The 16155-nt window shown below is 41.4% G+C and overlaps 2 protein-coding genes across 2 annotated transcripts; both read right to left on the bottom strand.

The window, feature by feature from the left end:
* Positions 1-5139: 5139 nt before the first annotated feature.
* LOC149223655 (uncharacterized) lies at positions 5140-5535 on the bottom strand. The gene has a single exon (XM_089387965.1). The coding sequence runs from the start codon at positions 5533-5535 to the stop codon at positions 5140-5142; it is 396 nt and encodes a 131-aa protein (XP_089244091.1).
* A 2404-nt stretch (positions 5536-7939) lies between these two features.
* Positions 7940-8923, bottom strand: LOC149223656 (uncharacterized). Its single transcript, XM_089387966.1, has one exon. The coding sequence runs from the start codon at positions 8921-8923 to the stop codon at positions 7940-7942; it is 984 nt and encodes a 327-aa protein (XP_089244092.1).
* Between the last annotated feature and the right edge of the window lie 7232 nt (positions 8924-16155).

The raw sequence follows: 16155 nt of genomic DNA on the forward strand, positions 1-16155 counted from the left end.
CAGGTCCTACCTAGAAAGGTTGGCGAGCGCTACACTATTTCTGCCCACGCGTTGGAACGATTGACCTTTCTCAGTATCAAAGTTCACATGATATAATACACCGAAGCATTAACACCTTCTCCACATCTATACACAGTTCATTGTCACAACAAGCTTCTCCTCCCGTGACTCAACCTCCTCAAGCCATGCAGATCCAACACTACTCCAAGCAACTTCACATTGGGTTACATAATACTTCCAGCACTACTCCAGCAGCAGGAAATCAAAACCTACACTTCATCACCAAGCCAAGCAACGCCACTCCACATTCTCTCTGGTTCCACACAAGGCTTGTATACTGTCAACTGATCAGGTGCTTAGTATTTAGCTCAAAAATCAAGGTTCTCAGAATTGCTCGAAACTTGAATGACCACACTCGTCTCGATGCAATGATACCAAAGTAACTCGTTTCACTCAAAACCAAGTTCGTATGAGGAATATATTGCGTTTTGTCCGCTTTTCCAAATAGTGGAATGTTTGAAAAAAATGTACAGTCACTGCATAGTCAGCAATCTGTACTATTAACATGGGAGATGATTAGGCAGGGTCACAGGTCGGTCAACGTCCAATCAGATTACGTCAAGTGCCGAATTTTGGTTGGTCCACAAGTGTGGTGTCATGGCATGATTTTATTGGTTCAGGAAAGGACCAATGAGGAGGGGACAAGTGGCAAGCCCGAAGGCCGCCATGTGTCCCTCTCCAAAAGCTGGCTATCAGTGCGCAATATGGAAAAATAATGGGCAAGTCGATGGGCTTGAACCCATGACCTCGCCCCAACAAACCACACAAAATATCGTTCTACCACCGTGTTGCAACTTAACATATAATAGAGTCAACACATATTTAAAGTTTAATGTGTTTGAAGTTGGCGGTTAGGAGAGAGCCAGCTCGCAGGCTGGCCCCCTCCCGTGTGAACACTCCATCCAGCGGGCGACTACGGTTAATGGTTAACCACAAACCACAACTCAAACCATTGCCACAACATTCAATGCCACCACATATGACCAGTACCAACCATCCGACGGCCAACATAAAACCGTAACTGTTTGCATTAACTGCACCTAGTAATTCGCAGATCTGTCTACTATTGCAAAGACCGCTAGGTTAAGGCTAACTGTTAGCCATTAAAATGCATATTTACGCTAATCACGTTTAGTGATTAATTAATCACGCTTATATTTAATTAAACTGGGGTTAAATTCAATAGATATTTTGGTAGTACCTCCTATTTCGGGGGTAACTCCAATTTTAGTGGAGTTAAGTGGAGTTCCTCCAGTTTTAGAGGAGTTTTATGAGGGAAAACAATTTTGGTCATAACTTTGGAAAAATTTGACCAAATTGAGAGCAAGAAAATATGTTCCTAGCTAATTTGGATATTCTAAGCACGTTGAAGCAGGTTTCAGGAGAAATAAAGCATTGCAAACAACATTTTTTCCATATTGAGTTAATATAGAGGCCCAAGCCATAGAAGTTGGACCAAGGAGATGTAGCCTAGGAGGGGTGAACTCTTTCATCAAAACACTGTGTTAAGTGTTCAATTTGATGATTTGCTATAAATTTACTTGCTGATGTTCAACACTTGATTTTCATGTTATTTTTCTCATGAACTTAACATAAAACTTGATAAAATTTACTTGTTTCATTCACAAGTACCATAAGGGAACCTATGTACATGAAGCAAATGAAAAACATTTGTTTTTAAATCTGAAGTTGAAATTAGCACAACAAAACTAACATTCAACAACAGATCAAGTTGGTATCAGAGCAAATGTTATTTACTTTATTACTTGAGTTTTGTACAAGTAGGGTTTTAATGGTTGCAAATTTGTGATGCTTACAAGGTTAAAGTTGCAGAGAGGAGAAGGGAAACTATTGGTTGCAACTCCTAAGGTAATGCCCAGAAGAAGGAGAGCCACAAGGCCAAAATATCCACCCAAAGTTCCAATTCCAGTTGCACTTGAAGCACCTCAAGTTTTACCTTCAATTGAGATTGAGGAGGTACAAGCAGTACCAGAAGCTTTGCTTGAATCCAAAGCCATCATGTCTAGAGAAAGAGAGACTAAAGGTCTTTAAGAAGAGGAAGCATTCAAGAAATATTTCTATGACTTAACTGACATGGTTAGATTCCTCTATGAAAAGAGCTCAGAGGAATACTAGAATGGCTAGAGAGAGTTCTAAGCCTCCACATGGAGAGGGAAGCCTAAGAGATAAAAAAGATGAAAAGAAGGATTCAAAGGGTAATAAAGGAAAGCCTCCTCCATCTCCACCATCTTCATCTTCCTCATCATCTTCATCATCCTCAACATACAAATCATCTTCCACTTCCACCACAAAAACTGTTCATACTCATTCAAAAACCCCAAAGGAAAAAACTCCCTTACTCAAATAGGACTTTAAGTTTGAACTTCCCATGTACAATGGTGAAGTGAATGCAGAAAAGTTAGACAATTGGATTTGACAATTGGAGCTTTATTGCAGAATTCAGAACCTTTAAGAAGATGACATAAATATTCAGTTGGCTTCATTGAGGCTAGAAGGAGCCACATTAGTCTGGTGGGAAGAAAAGACTCAAGAGGAAATGTGAATTCATGGTAACATATCCATTTCTTGGGTTGAATTTGTTTCTGCAATTAAAATATAGTTTTATCCTTTAGCCTATATAAAAAAAGCCATTATGAGTTGGAAAAATTTTAGGCAACTCAAGGGCCAAACAGTTCAAGACTATACCTATGAGTTTAGAAACAGGGCTTTGTTGTTAGAAGTAAATTTGAATTTCCAAGATACACTGTTGAAATATATTGGGGGTTTACATTCCTACTTAAAACATACTATCCTTATGTTCAATCCAAGTAATTTGGGTGAGGTATGTGAGCAAGCCACACTCCTTGAAGAAAGAGGAAAGAACATTCAGGAAGAGGGTAGTAAGAAGAAGCCATTCAAGGGTAAGGAAGAAGAGAAGGGTGGAAAATGGAAGGGAAAGAAGAATGCAAGTGTGAAGAAAGAAGGGGAGAAAACTATATGCCAACATTGTTCCAAAGCTGGGCATGATGAAACCCATTATTGGAAATTACATCTTGAACTAAGGCCTAAGAAACCAAACAATAAGGGAAAACAAAAGACGACTGCTACCACACAACATGATCTTGGATCAGATTCTGGTGATGAGACCAAGATTTTAGCCATGGTCACAAAAGGAAAAGAAGTTTTTGCAATCACTAGTTCCTCACATAGTCACAACAACACTTCAAATGAAGAATGAAGAATAGAGTTGTTCCATGTAAGGGTAATCTCAAATCATACAAAGATTGATGCATTATTTTGATAGTGGGTCACAATCAAACTTAATTTCAAAAGAATTGGTCAAAAAGCTTAAACTTGAAACTATACCTCATCATAAGCCATATCCATTGGGTTGGATAGTCAATAGTGCAAATTTACAGGTTACAAGGAAATGCTTTTTTTTTTGCAAGCTAACATAGGACCTTTCATATTCTATTAATTCGAGTTGAAACCTGTATAGGCATACAGTGACCTCAACCCGCCCCGAAGGCAAACCGGGTATGTTGGCCACCTTAAATTTTTATAGGCCATCTAGAAACAAAAAATACTAAGTCTGCTTGTCCATGCTAAATATGCTAAACAACCAAAGAGACTAATCTTGTTTCCTGTCTGCATAAAGAACTATGACAAAAGGGAGAGCATGCTCTCAACAACCTATCTAAGAGAACCTTATACATGTCGAGAGGTATCAGTCTGCCATGGTACCCGACTGATTGTCCTCTTCCTTTGCTCCAGGAACTATCTTCTTTAACTGTTACTGAATGTCCTCAAGCTTGCTATCCTACATGAGAAGAGTTATCTGAAGGTTCTTCATCTCTTTTTTCAGATTTGGAATGCCCCGGGCCATTTCTGCCATCTCCATAGCTACCTGTTCCATTGCTTTTGCCAGCAATCTCTTCATTACCCAGTAAACATGAAGGGCCTGCTTATATAGCGATATACGGCCTCTGGTATTTCCTGGGTCTGGCAACAAATATTCCCAATCCTCCATTTCAGGGTCTAACTCCTCCTGCATGGTTTCTTCCTCCAGCTCCTGAATTCCGAATGTCAACATTGGTTTCCTCACTATACGCTCTCTCCGCCTCCTGGACCTTATGCTTCAGCATTTTTCTGCCACGACACTTTCCAATTGGTGATGGGGAGCTCCTCTCCTGACCTCCATCTTGGTATCCTCTTACTCTGCCTCTGCGTTCCCTTCCTTGATCTGGGCGACCAGCTTTATTTTCATCTTTTGCTTTGCTTCCCTGACCAGCTATGACGGAGGGGGCTTCAGGACATCCTTCATCTCCACGCCCCTTGGCTTTCTTCTCCAGGTTCATTGCCTCTTCCAGTTTCCTATCCTCAGAAGGCCTTCCCTTCCTCATTCCACTTTTCTGCGTCTGCACATGATAACCCTGTTCTGGGTTTTTCACCTCCTCCCCTACTATCTTTCTCTCCATACCCAACTGTTTCTGTTCCATAGCTTCTTGGGGGTCAGCTATGCTTCATTCATGCCCAGACCAGCTTCCTTCCCTGCTCGCATCAGTTTCTATCTTGCTCATGCTTCTCTCTGCTGCCCTTCGTTTGGTTTTTCCAAGGATGGGTGGCCGGTCCCTCTGCTTTCGCCTGCATGCTTTATACCTTGAGCTTCCGTCTGAATCCTTACTCCTATTCAAGCTATTGCAGAGGGCAATTACGGATTTCCTTCCTGCACTCCTCTTCCCGTATCCAATTACCTTATCCCGCCGCCCGTCTCTGTTCTTCTGCACCTCCTCCCTCTGCCGCATGCATTTTCCATGATCGCCCACTCCTCCTTTGCTTAATCCTGCGCCAGCTAACCTGTGTCCCATCGTTGTAGCACTGCCTCTCTCACCACCTCTGCCTTTCATTGCTCTGTCTCCACTGCATCTTGGAATTATGTCCTGCCTGCAGTCCGTCCTGTCAACCTGAGTTATTATCCTTGTGCAAGGTGGCTTATCATACCTCCTTCCTGTCATTACAATGATCTCCCTCGTCGCCGCCATTTTCACCCCGATCGGGGACCATTGGTGATCCTTTTTATTAAGCTGTGATTTCATTATTATCCTGAATGATAATTGAGTTGAGAGTCTCCCATTGAGGTTTGTTCATTGATGTTGGCCAAATGCTGTCTACCTTCCCCTCCTGCTCGTTGCATCCCCAGTTTGCGAGGAAGTCTGCTGCTTTGTTTCCTTCTCTCCTAACATGGTTAATAATTTTATACTCAATACGTTTCAATATGTCTGCCAAGTCTTGAATTATCCCTGCAGTCCTCCAGCTCTTTGCTACCTGTTCCCAATTCTTCCCATTATTAAGATTCCTGAGCATTTCAACTACTATCTGTGAGTCACCTTCAATTTCTAGGTTTGTGTATCCATTTCTTATTACTATTCTAATGCCTTGGTAGGCTGCCATAAATTCTGCTTCATTGTTGGTCATTATGCCTCCCCAGTCATCCTACACCCATCTAGTGCGACCTTCATTATCTCTAAAGATACCTCCGAAACCTGCTGGCCCTGGGTTTCCTTTGGAAGCCTCGTCAAAATTCAATTTAATGAAGTTTTCACTAGGATAATTGAACTGTGTAGGACTCTGGACCTGTATTCGCTGGTTTCTTTTCTTTTGGGGACACACCATGTTGTAATCCATGTTTAGGTTGGCTAAGATTCGAACCTCATCTGGAGTCGATTTCCAGTCTTCTTCCTCCCAAGTCTCTACTAGAACAGTCTCCCTTATTAATTTTTGTGATCTTCTCCAGATCATTTCTGGTGGATTGTCTTTGTCCTGAAAGATTCTTTGGTTTCTCTCTTTCCATATAAGCCATATGAAAAATCCCATCGCTAAATTCCAGGCTCTCCTTACTACCGGGCATGAAAATTGGCCTTTTCCCCATTGAAAGATGGTCGGTTTGATATCAAGGGGGTCCCTATTTGATTTTCCAAAGAGGTTCCTGACTTCATCCCATTGACTAGGAAAAGGGGCAAGAGTTCAGAAGGTGTTCCTATGTTTCGATTTCTTGTTTGCATAGGCTACATCTGGGGGGTCCCTGGAATCCTCGCTTCTGTATCTGGTCCCACGTCAGGATTCTTGCTTTTCCTACTAACCACGCGAACATAGTTACCTTCAGCCACCACTTGTTCCTCCATATTTGCTTCCAATCTAGAACTTGCTCTTCTTGTTCCTATTGGGTGATTAAATAATAGGCTTCTTTGACTGTGAAGGTCCCCCTTGTGGACCTTCCCCATCTAAGTATATCTAGTCACGTTCTAATTTTGATTCTTCTTGATTCCATCTCTTTTACTAGTATCTCTTTATGCTCTTGGTCTATATTTTTGTCCCATTCTTCTGGTTTCCTCCAAGTTCGCCAAGTCTCATCTAGCTCCGCTTCTTTCCAATATTCCTTTACGTACTTTAATCCCCCCATTACAGCCTTCTGATATGTACTCTGCAGGGCTTGTATTCCTACCATTCTTTCCCTTTGCTGCCATGCCTCCTCCAAAAATTTAGCTATACTTCCGTTCCTAATTTCCCAGAAGGCATATTTGCCTATGATATCTCTGTTCTGGCTGGCCAGGTCCCATATTGCGGATCCCTTTGGAACTTCCTCCAATCTGAGAATACCTTATGTAGTTGTGGGCATATTATATTTTTGGGTCCATGTCCTTTTCCATAAATCATTACCACCCCTCATCCACCTCCACCACAGCTTCGCCCCTAGAACTCGGTTCAAGATGCTCGGGTCCCTGATACCTAGTCCCCCTTCTTCTTTTTGTTTTGACAGACCATTCCAAGACACAAGGGCCCATTTCCTTTGTTGTTTAGGCCCTCCCCAAATGAATTTTCTGAAAATTTCCTTCATTTTTGTGCGTACTCCTTTGGGGGCCGCCATCACCGAAAGAGGATATATTGGAACCGCCTGGAGAGTTGATTTCAGGAGCACCAGTCCTCCTGCTATGTTCAGCGATCAAAAGGACCAATTTGCAAGTATATTCTTGAGTTTTTCGATTGTTTGCTGCCAGTTTGCATTCTTAGAGGGTTTAAGGCCAATTGATTCCCCAGGTATTTTGTTGGTAATTCTCCAGAGCGGAAGCCCAATGTTCTGGTCAAGTGGGCTTTGATCGGTTCTGGGGTGTTAAAGAGAAATGTACAGGATTTGTCTTTGTTGATTTCCATGCCAAGGCTTCCATAAAAAGGTCCAAAATCCTCTTTACCCTCTTCACTTCTCTTAGTGAGACCTCACAAAAGAGCATGATGTCGTCAACGAACTGCTGATGAGTAATAGGTAAGTTGTTCCCCCATAGCCTCAGTCCCTTGATTTTTCTTTCCCTCATATCTTTCTTGAAGTATCTTCCTAGACCTTCCGCCGCTATAATGAACAAGAAAGGGGATAAGGGATCACCCTGTCTCAGCCCTCTTGTGGCGTTAAAGGTCGAAGTTGGCGTCCTGTTCAGAAGGATAGAGAAATTGGGCGTTGATATCATGTTATAGATCCAGTCAATCCATCTATTACTGAAACCAAATGCCATAAGAATTGCTTTAATGTACTTCCAGTTTAGTCGATCATAAGCTTTTGATAGGTCCAATTTTATCATCATTCCCCTCTCCTTTTTTTGTTTTAGAGAATGGATCACTTCCACAAACCCAGTTTGTTCCAGGGAGATTATACTAGAAAGAATTGGTTTCAATCTCTTAGACATTACCGTAGCAATTATTTTATAAATTACATTACAAAGGGCTATGGGCCGGAAACCTTGGGCATTTTCTGAGTTTGCAGATTTAGGAATAAGAGTCAACAGAGTAGAGTTAAGACCCGGACATACCTTCTGGTGTCTACAAGATTCCTCTACCACCTCCAGAATGTCTTGTCCAAGAAAATTCCAGCCTGCTTGGTAAAATTCTGCTGTAAATCTGTCAAGTCTCGGGGCATTGTTTTTTTCATTCCTTTCACTATATCTTCCACTTCTTCCAATGTTGCTACCCTCATTAGGGCCATGTTTTGGTCCCTTGTTATTATTTTTGGGATTTCGTTACAGACCCTTTCTATAGCCTCTTCTCTGTCAACTTGGGGTTCGGTCAGAATGTCTTTGTAATACCCAACTAGGACCTGTTCAATTCCCTCATGCTGTGTTATTCTTTGCCCTTCGTCATTTTTAATGGAGAAAATTCTGTTCCTTTGTCTGTGTTGGATCATGGCTTGGTGGAAGAACTTTGTGTTCTTTTCTCCTTCTCGAAGCCAGTTTATCCGAGACTTTTGTTTCCATAATATTTCTTCCTGTTTCCTCCGTTCCTCTATTTGGCTAATCAATATCCCCTCTTCTCTGCTTCTTTCCTCATTTTGGCCTTCTGCTATAATTTTTTGTTGCATCTCTTCCATTTTTTTCTCTAATCGTTGCTTCTCCGTGAATATGTTCCCAAACTCCTCTTTATTCCATTTTTTGATTTTCCCTCTGAGTTCTTTGAGCTTTAACTGAAAGGTTTGCATCTTGCTTCGTCCTCTTTGTTGGCTCTGAGTCCACCATTCCTCCACCTTCGGCATGAATTGCTGATTCCTGAGCCAGAAGGCTTCAAACCTAAAGGGCCGTTTGTTAGGGCTCTTATTGATGTCTATCTCCAATCTGATGGGCCAGTGATTTGAGCCCATGGTAGGAAGGATCATTGATTCTACAAATACGTCCCTGTTTATGATCTGTTCCGATATTAAGAATCTATCCAGTCTCGATGCTATTTGGTTTCTGCCTCCTCTTCTATTATTCCATGTATGGATCCCATTTATCGTTGGAATATCAACCAGTCTTTGCTCCGTTATCATTTCACCGAAAGCCTCCATGTCTTGGTCTGATCTTTTTTATCCTCCTCTCTTTTCTCCTATGGCTTTAATCATGTTGAAGTCCCCCCCAACAATCCACGGAATCTCTGGAACGATCCTTCGGATTGCTCTCATGTTTTGAAGGAAATTTTTGCGGTCTCTTGATAGGTGCGGGCCATAGACTCCTGTGATGAGTATCCACTCAGAAGATCCTATCATTCTAAAAGTACCTGAGAGGATTCGGGGAAGGCTTACCCAATCTTTGAATTGCACTTCTTCAGGGTTCCAAAGGACTGCCAACCCTCCTACCGTACCTGCTGCGTCCTGACCCATTACCTCATAATGAATATTGTGTTTTCTCATTATTTCTTCTAAATTTTGGGAACTAATCTTGATTTCTTGGATTATCATTATATTGGGTTTTTCTTTCTTCAGCCCGTCCTTCAGATACCTCTGTTTTCCTTTACTATTAAGACCTCTGATGTTCCAACTTGTGACTGTCATTTTAAAATTTTGGATGGTTGTTGAAATACCTCTGAAAGAGGTATAACTCTACCTGATTTTACCAACGTCTCCCCTACCACTTGAATGGTTTCGCTCATTGGCCGTCTCCCTCTTTTCCTGCCTCCTTTGCCAGTACTGCCCAATCCCATGCTCTGGGCTCCTTGCGCTCCTATTTGTTCCAGTTGACTTGCCAGAAGGGTTCCTTTCTTTTCCTTGTATTTCTGGAACATCTCTTTATACAATTGCTTTTGGTCTTCTGGTATGAACCTCTCATCCAGGTTCTTCCATTCCTGTAGCAGTCTTTTCATTATTCGCTCCTCATCACTTCCACTGTCCTTTTGTAAGTCAATCTCCATCTGAGATTGCTCAACGGGCATGTCCATATTTTCCTCTGTTCCTTCTTGTTCCATTTTTTTCTGGTTTAAGTCTGTCTCCTTTGCTTCTTTAGCTAATTCCATAGGTTCTTCTTTGCTTTCTGCTTTTTCCATCTCACCTTCTTCTTCCTGAAGGACTTTGAACTTATTTTGGCATTCTACTGGCGCTGTTTTGACAGGTTGTTGCATTCTTGGCGTCCGTTTCCCCGGTCTTCTTTTTATGGGGATTTCTTGAAAATCCTCCTCCCCTCCTTTAGTAGCTTCTGTCCCCCTCTTCTCTTCTTCTTTTTCTTTGATGTTTCCTCTGCGGAATTTAATGGGCATTGTTTGAAGAGATGGCCATATTCATGGCATCTTCTGCAACGGAAGGGGATGTGTTCATAATCCATCGGTTGCTGCCAGACTTCGTCATGGTATTATAACTCTATGTACTCCGGTATAGGTTCTGATATATTCATGTATATGCATATCCTTGCATAGGATGTATACCTCCCTCTTTTTGTGGTCTCTTCTACTTTGACAAATGATCTGATTGTATTACCTATTCCTTCAAGAATCTCAGGGTCCAAAAACTCTATTGGTAAGCCAAACAGTCTTATCCAGATGGGCGCCGATAACATTTTTTCTTGGTCTGGATTGTAGCAGTCCTCCCAATGCCTCATGAATAAACCAACATTATTCATGAAATACGGTCCTCCTCCAAAGATTTTTTCCTTGTCCTCTAGATTTGAGAATATAACTATGAAAAATCCCTTTGCCCCTAGCTTCAGATCTATATGCCCTTTCGGTTTCCATCTTTGCTGTATCCACTTCCACAGGTCCTTTTCGGACGGCCAAAACCCTACAAACTTACATATTAAAGCATGGTCTCTCATATAGTATCTGTATTCTTCAAGTTTGTTATTCGGAATTACGAACCTGGGTTTTTTCAGAGCTCTGGGAAGACATCTGCCCCCTAGTCTTGTTTGCCATCGGTTTCCCATTACTGGCGCTTCTCTACTATTTTCCTTTGGGTCTCTTTGTAGTCCGCTTCCACTTGATTCTCCCGCCGTTACGTTTTTGTAGGAGGGGATCTCTCCCCTCCCTAGTTCCTCTGCCATGGCGTCTTTCAGTTCCTCCCTATTTTATGAACCTGCCCTCCACTTTTCTATGCCGTCACTGGTCTGGTTGAGCGCAGGGAGCTCGCCCCCCTGCCCTGATCTCAGCTGTTGCTCCTCGTGCAGTCCCGCCGTTGCTAACCCTAATCAGGTTACAAGGAAATTCTTATTCAAGTTTTCCATTACTAAAAAATTCATTGATGAAGTTGAGATAAATGTAGTTCCATTTGACATCTCAGGAATAATTTTGGGAAGTCCTTATTTGTATGATAGGAAAGAAGTATTTTATCGCCATGATAACAAATATCTCTTGCTCAAGGATTGGGTGGGGTATATTGTGAGAGCCCATCGCAAAAAGTTAAACATTTCTTTGGTTAATGTAGGGCAAATGAAGAGACTAGTAAATGCAAGTAAAAACTTCGTGCTTCTCATGATCAAGAAAAAGAATGATATTGATTATGAATCTTTTGACGGTTGTGATGAAAAATTAAAATATGATTTGTTTGATGTGGTAAGCAAGCATGGCGAGATGTTTCAGGAACCAAAGGGGTTACCTCCCAAGAGGGGATTTCAGCATGAGATACAACTACAACAGGATGTTCCACTTCGAAACATTGGCATGTATTGCATTTCGATTATGGAGAGAATGGAAATCAAGAAGAAAATTCAAGAATTGCTGAACAAAGGTATCATACGCCGATCTACTTTTCCATGTGGTTCACCTATTGTCTTGGTGCCAAAGAAGGATGGGACTTGGCGCATGTGTGTGGATTTCTATGCACTAAACAAAATAACGACAAAGAATCATTATCCACTCCCAATAATTGATGATTTGCTTGACCAATTGAGGTATGAAAAGTATTTCACTAAGTTAGACTTACGAAGTGGTTATCATCAAGTTATAATAGTTGAAAAGGACATTTGGAAAACTGCATTTAAAACTAAACAAGAATTGTTTGAGTGGCTTGTTATGCCTTTCGGTCTTACAAATGCTCTAGCTAATTTCGTGAGAGTTATGAATGATGTATTGAGACCATTCCTAGATGAATTTTTCATTGTTTACATAGATGATATTCTCATATTCAGCAAATCCAGAGATGAACTTGTCATGCATGTAAACAAGGTACTTGATGTCTTGAGAAAAGAACAATTATTTTTAAAGATGTCGAAGTGTGAATTTGGCAAGAATTATTTAGTGTATTTGGGACACATTGTTGGAGGAGGTGAGCTAAAGATAAACCCCTCTAAGGTTGAGGTCATTCTGAATTGGCCCAAGCCCAATACAGTTACAGAGGTAAGAAGCTTTCTAGGGGCAGCACAATATTGGAGGAAATTTATTGCTAATTTTTCTTCCATTGCAACACCAATACATGCATTTAATAGTGTCAAGAAAGTCTTCCATTGGGGAGATGTACAATAAAAATCATTTGATGCTTTAAAGAAAAAGATCAGTTCAACACCGGTATTGTCTCTTCTAGATCTTAGACGGCCATTTGAGATTCAAACAATGCTAGTGATTATGCCATGGGAGCAGTTCGTATGCAGCATGGTAAGCCCATTTCATATCATTCTGAAATTTTTAATGGAGCTGTGACTAACTATTCCACTTATGACAAATAACTTTACGAATTGGTACAAAGTGTCAAAAAATGGAAACACTACTTGATGGGGAAGGAGACCATTATCCATACCTACCATCAACCATTGCAATACTTACAATCACATCAAAGTTGCAGCAATCATGACACTTCAGATGGATGAGTTTTCTACAACAGTTTCATTTGCTTATCAAGTACAAAAAGGGAATCTTCAATAAGGTAGTTGATATGCTTTCTAGGCCTATTGTAAATTCATCTATTTTACTTAAGCACAATTCTATTTTACATGAAAGTTACATTGAGCAATATGCATATGATAATGACTTTCAAGATGTGTATGCAAGCTTGAGGCAAGGAAACCAAATTGAAGAGTTAGATTACCATGTACATAACAGTTTGTTGTATCACTTGGGCAAGTTATGTATTCCACAGGGAGAAAAAAACAATATCATAAGGGAGGCACACACTTCATTGATTGTTGGACACTTTGGTGTAGGAAAGACAGTAGAAAATCTCCAAATGTATTCTTATTGGCCACACATGTTTGATAATATATCTCCTTTCATTAGAGGATGTTCTTTGTGTGCAATAAGTAAGCCTAGCAATAGGAAATTAGGATTATACACTCCACTTTCGGTACCTTCACGTCCATGGGAGAGTATTTCAATGGATTTTGTAGGAGGTCTTCCATTGTCAAGGAAAGGTCATGATTACTTGTATGTAGTTATAGACAGGACAGGAAAGGTCATGATTACTTGTATGTAGTTATAGATGTGTATTCTAACACCATGTGTTGGGCACCAAATCAGGCTATCTTTCTGTTGCCTTTCCATCCCTCTATTTGTCCTTTTTGCACTTATTCACCTATGTTTACTATGCTAAATCTGCAAGGTAATTACCCCTTTCCTGTCTATTGGAATATTTTATTAATGAAGTAAAGTCGCGGGGTTTTACCTATTCACAACACTAAAACATATGTTTGACCACAACTTCTGGAGAACAGGTACCAATCTTTCAGCATCCCGCAACAGATCCATAATTCACAACAACGACCAGCCATAAGGAAGCTGCGTAGCTAGAGTCATAGATCCCTAAACCATTCTTGGACCATTCGCTGATCTTGTTTATCTGGTGTTGGTGCCATTTTGAACTAATGTATATTTCTGGGTATACGGTTACCAGGTTTTGGGGAAAGATGTTGTTCTCCCTTGTTGTGTATAAAAGACAGGTTATTCCTGTAAATGGGGGACTCCCCATCGATATTGTAATAGCTCTTTCCAGATTAATAAAATATCATCTCTTTTGCTGCTCCATTCTTCGTTGTGATTAACGCAACCCTGATCAGAGAGCTAGGCCCGCTCTTCTGATCAGGTGTTGCATATTTCCTGTTGTGTGTTATTTATTATTTCATGGTTGTTGTTACAGCTTGTTAATTCTTGCAATTGCTTTTCTTGAGTACTGTAGCTAGTTCAGTTTTACAACAATGTTTTGAATCTTAATCACGAACCCTTGGTCGTTAACAGATGGTAATATTGCCCCTGCATATACCTTACGTGTTGCCTTGAAAGGATACGCACCTGGATTGATAAATTAATGTAGGAAAAAGGGTGAATAGATTGTTCATACCTGGCCACCAACATTTTGGTGCCGTTGTCGGGGAGGCTAACAAGGTGCAAGACACGATCTGGACCAACCAGAGGGTCAATCTCTCGTCCTGGGGAGAGAACGAGTTTTCTCACTTTGCTCCAAGTCCTAAGCGTAGGTGTTTCTTTCTACGTGTTTTTATTTGCTTCCCTGTTTTGATTGGGCCGACCTCTTGTCCTAGGGAGGGAGGAGTCTTTTGACACCCTGCTCTAGGCCCGAAGTTAGATTTATTTCTTTCAAATCCTTGTGTGTTTTAATTTTGGGAAACCCTAGCTTTTGCCCTGTAGAGGGAGGAGTCTTTTGACGCCTTGCTCTAAATCTGGAAGTATTACGTCTTCTTGGAGGTGTGTGTTGTTCCTGGTTCTTGTCCTGGGGAGGGAGGAGTCCTTCGACGCCCTACTACGGGTCCTGAACCCTAGATTCCTGTTTTTGTTAGCTTTCTCTCTTTTCATAAGCTCTTGGGGAAGGAATGATCCTTTGACACCTTACTTTGAGACTAGAGCATTGGAGGTTGATACCAAGACCTTCTATTATATCAACATTTGTATTAACACAAAACCAAATAAGAGGGGCAGAGGAAGAGCCCCAAAGAGGGGAGGACTAAACTTGGGAAGAAAGACTTACATCCAACAAATTATAGCAAAAGTTGAATTAGAAGCATCCTCTCACGCAACTGTGAGGCTAGGTGCACAGAGAGTAAAATCTAAGGGACAATAAATAGATCAACCAATGCTTTCTACAACATTCTTTCGTGATTCGACACAGCAGGCCCCCCCAGCAGTTGAGGAGACATCCAGTAGTATACCTGACCAGGGGAACCTTACATTGGTAATAGAAGGGGAAGAGGTTGCAAGCAGAACATCGACAGGGTCAAGCCACTCCAGAAATGGAAAGGAGGTCGTAGCTGAGGGATCAAGTCCTCAGGATGCAGAAGAAAGAAACAAAGGGGCACTCGCATCACTAAGGGACTGGGGAAGTGCTGTCAAAGCAACTCGAAATCGAGTGGTAAGGAACCCTCGACCATCTTCCACAGAGCCTGTTGAAATAACCAGCGGTTATTGGAGGATATTTATGGCTCTTACAACCTCCACTATCGAGTTTCCGATCGGGGATCTGGGAGCTGGTGCACCCACAAAGCCTATCCCATTAGCAGCCTTACCAAGCTTTTGTGGGCTTGTTTCAGAAGACCCCAACACATTTTTATTCGAATTTGACATAGTGTGCCAAGGGTATGACTACATGACGAATATCCAGAAGTTAAAATTTTTCTCTGCTACGTTAAAAGGGACAACTTTGTGATGGTTCATGGGCCTTGGAGGAAGTTCTATTTCAACATGGGATGATATGTGGACAACTTTTCTGGAAAAATACCAGGATTACTGCAAATCCTAGAACATCAAGGAGGAACTTTTTAAGTTCACACAAAAAGAAGACAAGAGCTTGGAAGATTGTGTGGAACGATTTAAGTACACATTACAGAGGTCAGGTCACTCCGACCTGGATAAGGAGATTTTAAAAATTATCCTCCTCCGGGCTTTTCGTGAGGACTCTTTGGAATTGTTGAACATCGTAGGAAAGGGAGACATCTCTAAGGAAATCTTCGAGGTTATCTGCGAACTATGCATTCAGTTCTCGAGGGGGCTCACAAGAAGCAGACAAGGGATTTGCTCAAAAAAGGTATCTAGTGGGGGTGTTATGAAGGTAGAAATTGGAAACCTGCTAGACAACTTGAGAATGGATATCCTCAGTACTCTATCGGCACAGATGGATATGCTACAAGTAAAACAGAAGCAGCTGGAATTGGACAGGACCATGGCTATATTCTGCCTGAAGTGTAGAAAGAAGCATCCAAAGAGGGAATGTCCATTGAACTCCATGGAGGAATGTGCAATATGTGAATTAAAATCATGCAACAAGCTCATGCCTGTCCTTGCCAGGCCTGAAAGCAGTATTTCAAGGGACAAGAGAAGACACAGAGCAACTGTACCTCATGGGGTCTAGAAATCCATGGCAGCCTCGACCACCAATGGGAAACC

This window comes from Pinus tabuliformis, chromosome Q (assembly GCF_031772625.1).
Source record: "Pinus tabuliformis cultivar Carrire ecotype Pingquan chromosome Q, CPIR1, whole genome shotgun sequence".
NCBI classification, from domain to species: Eukaryota; Viridiplantae; Streptophyta; class Pinopsida; order Pinales; family Pinaceae; genus Pinus; species Pinus tabuliformis.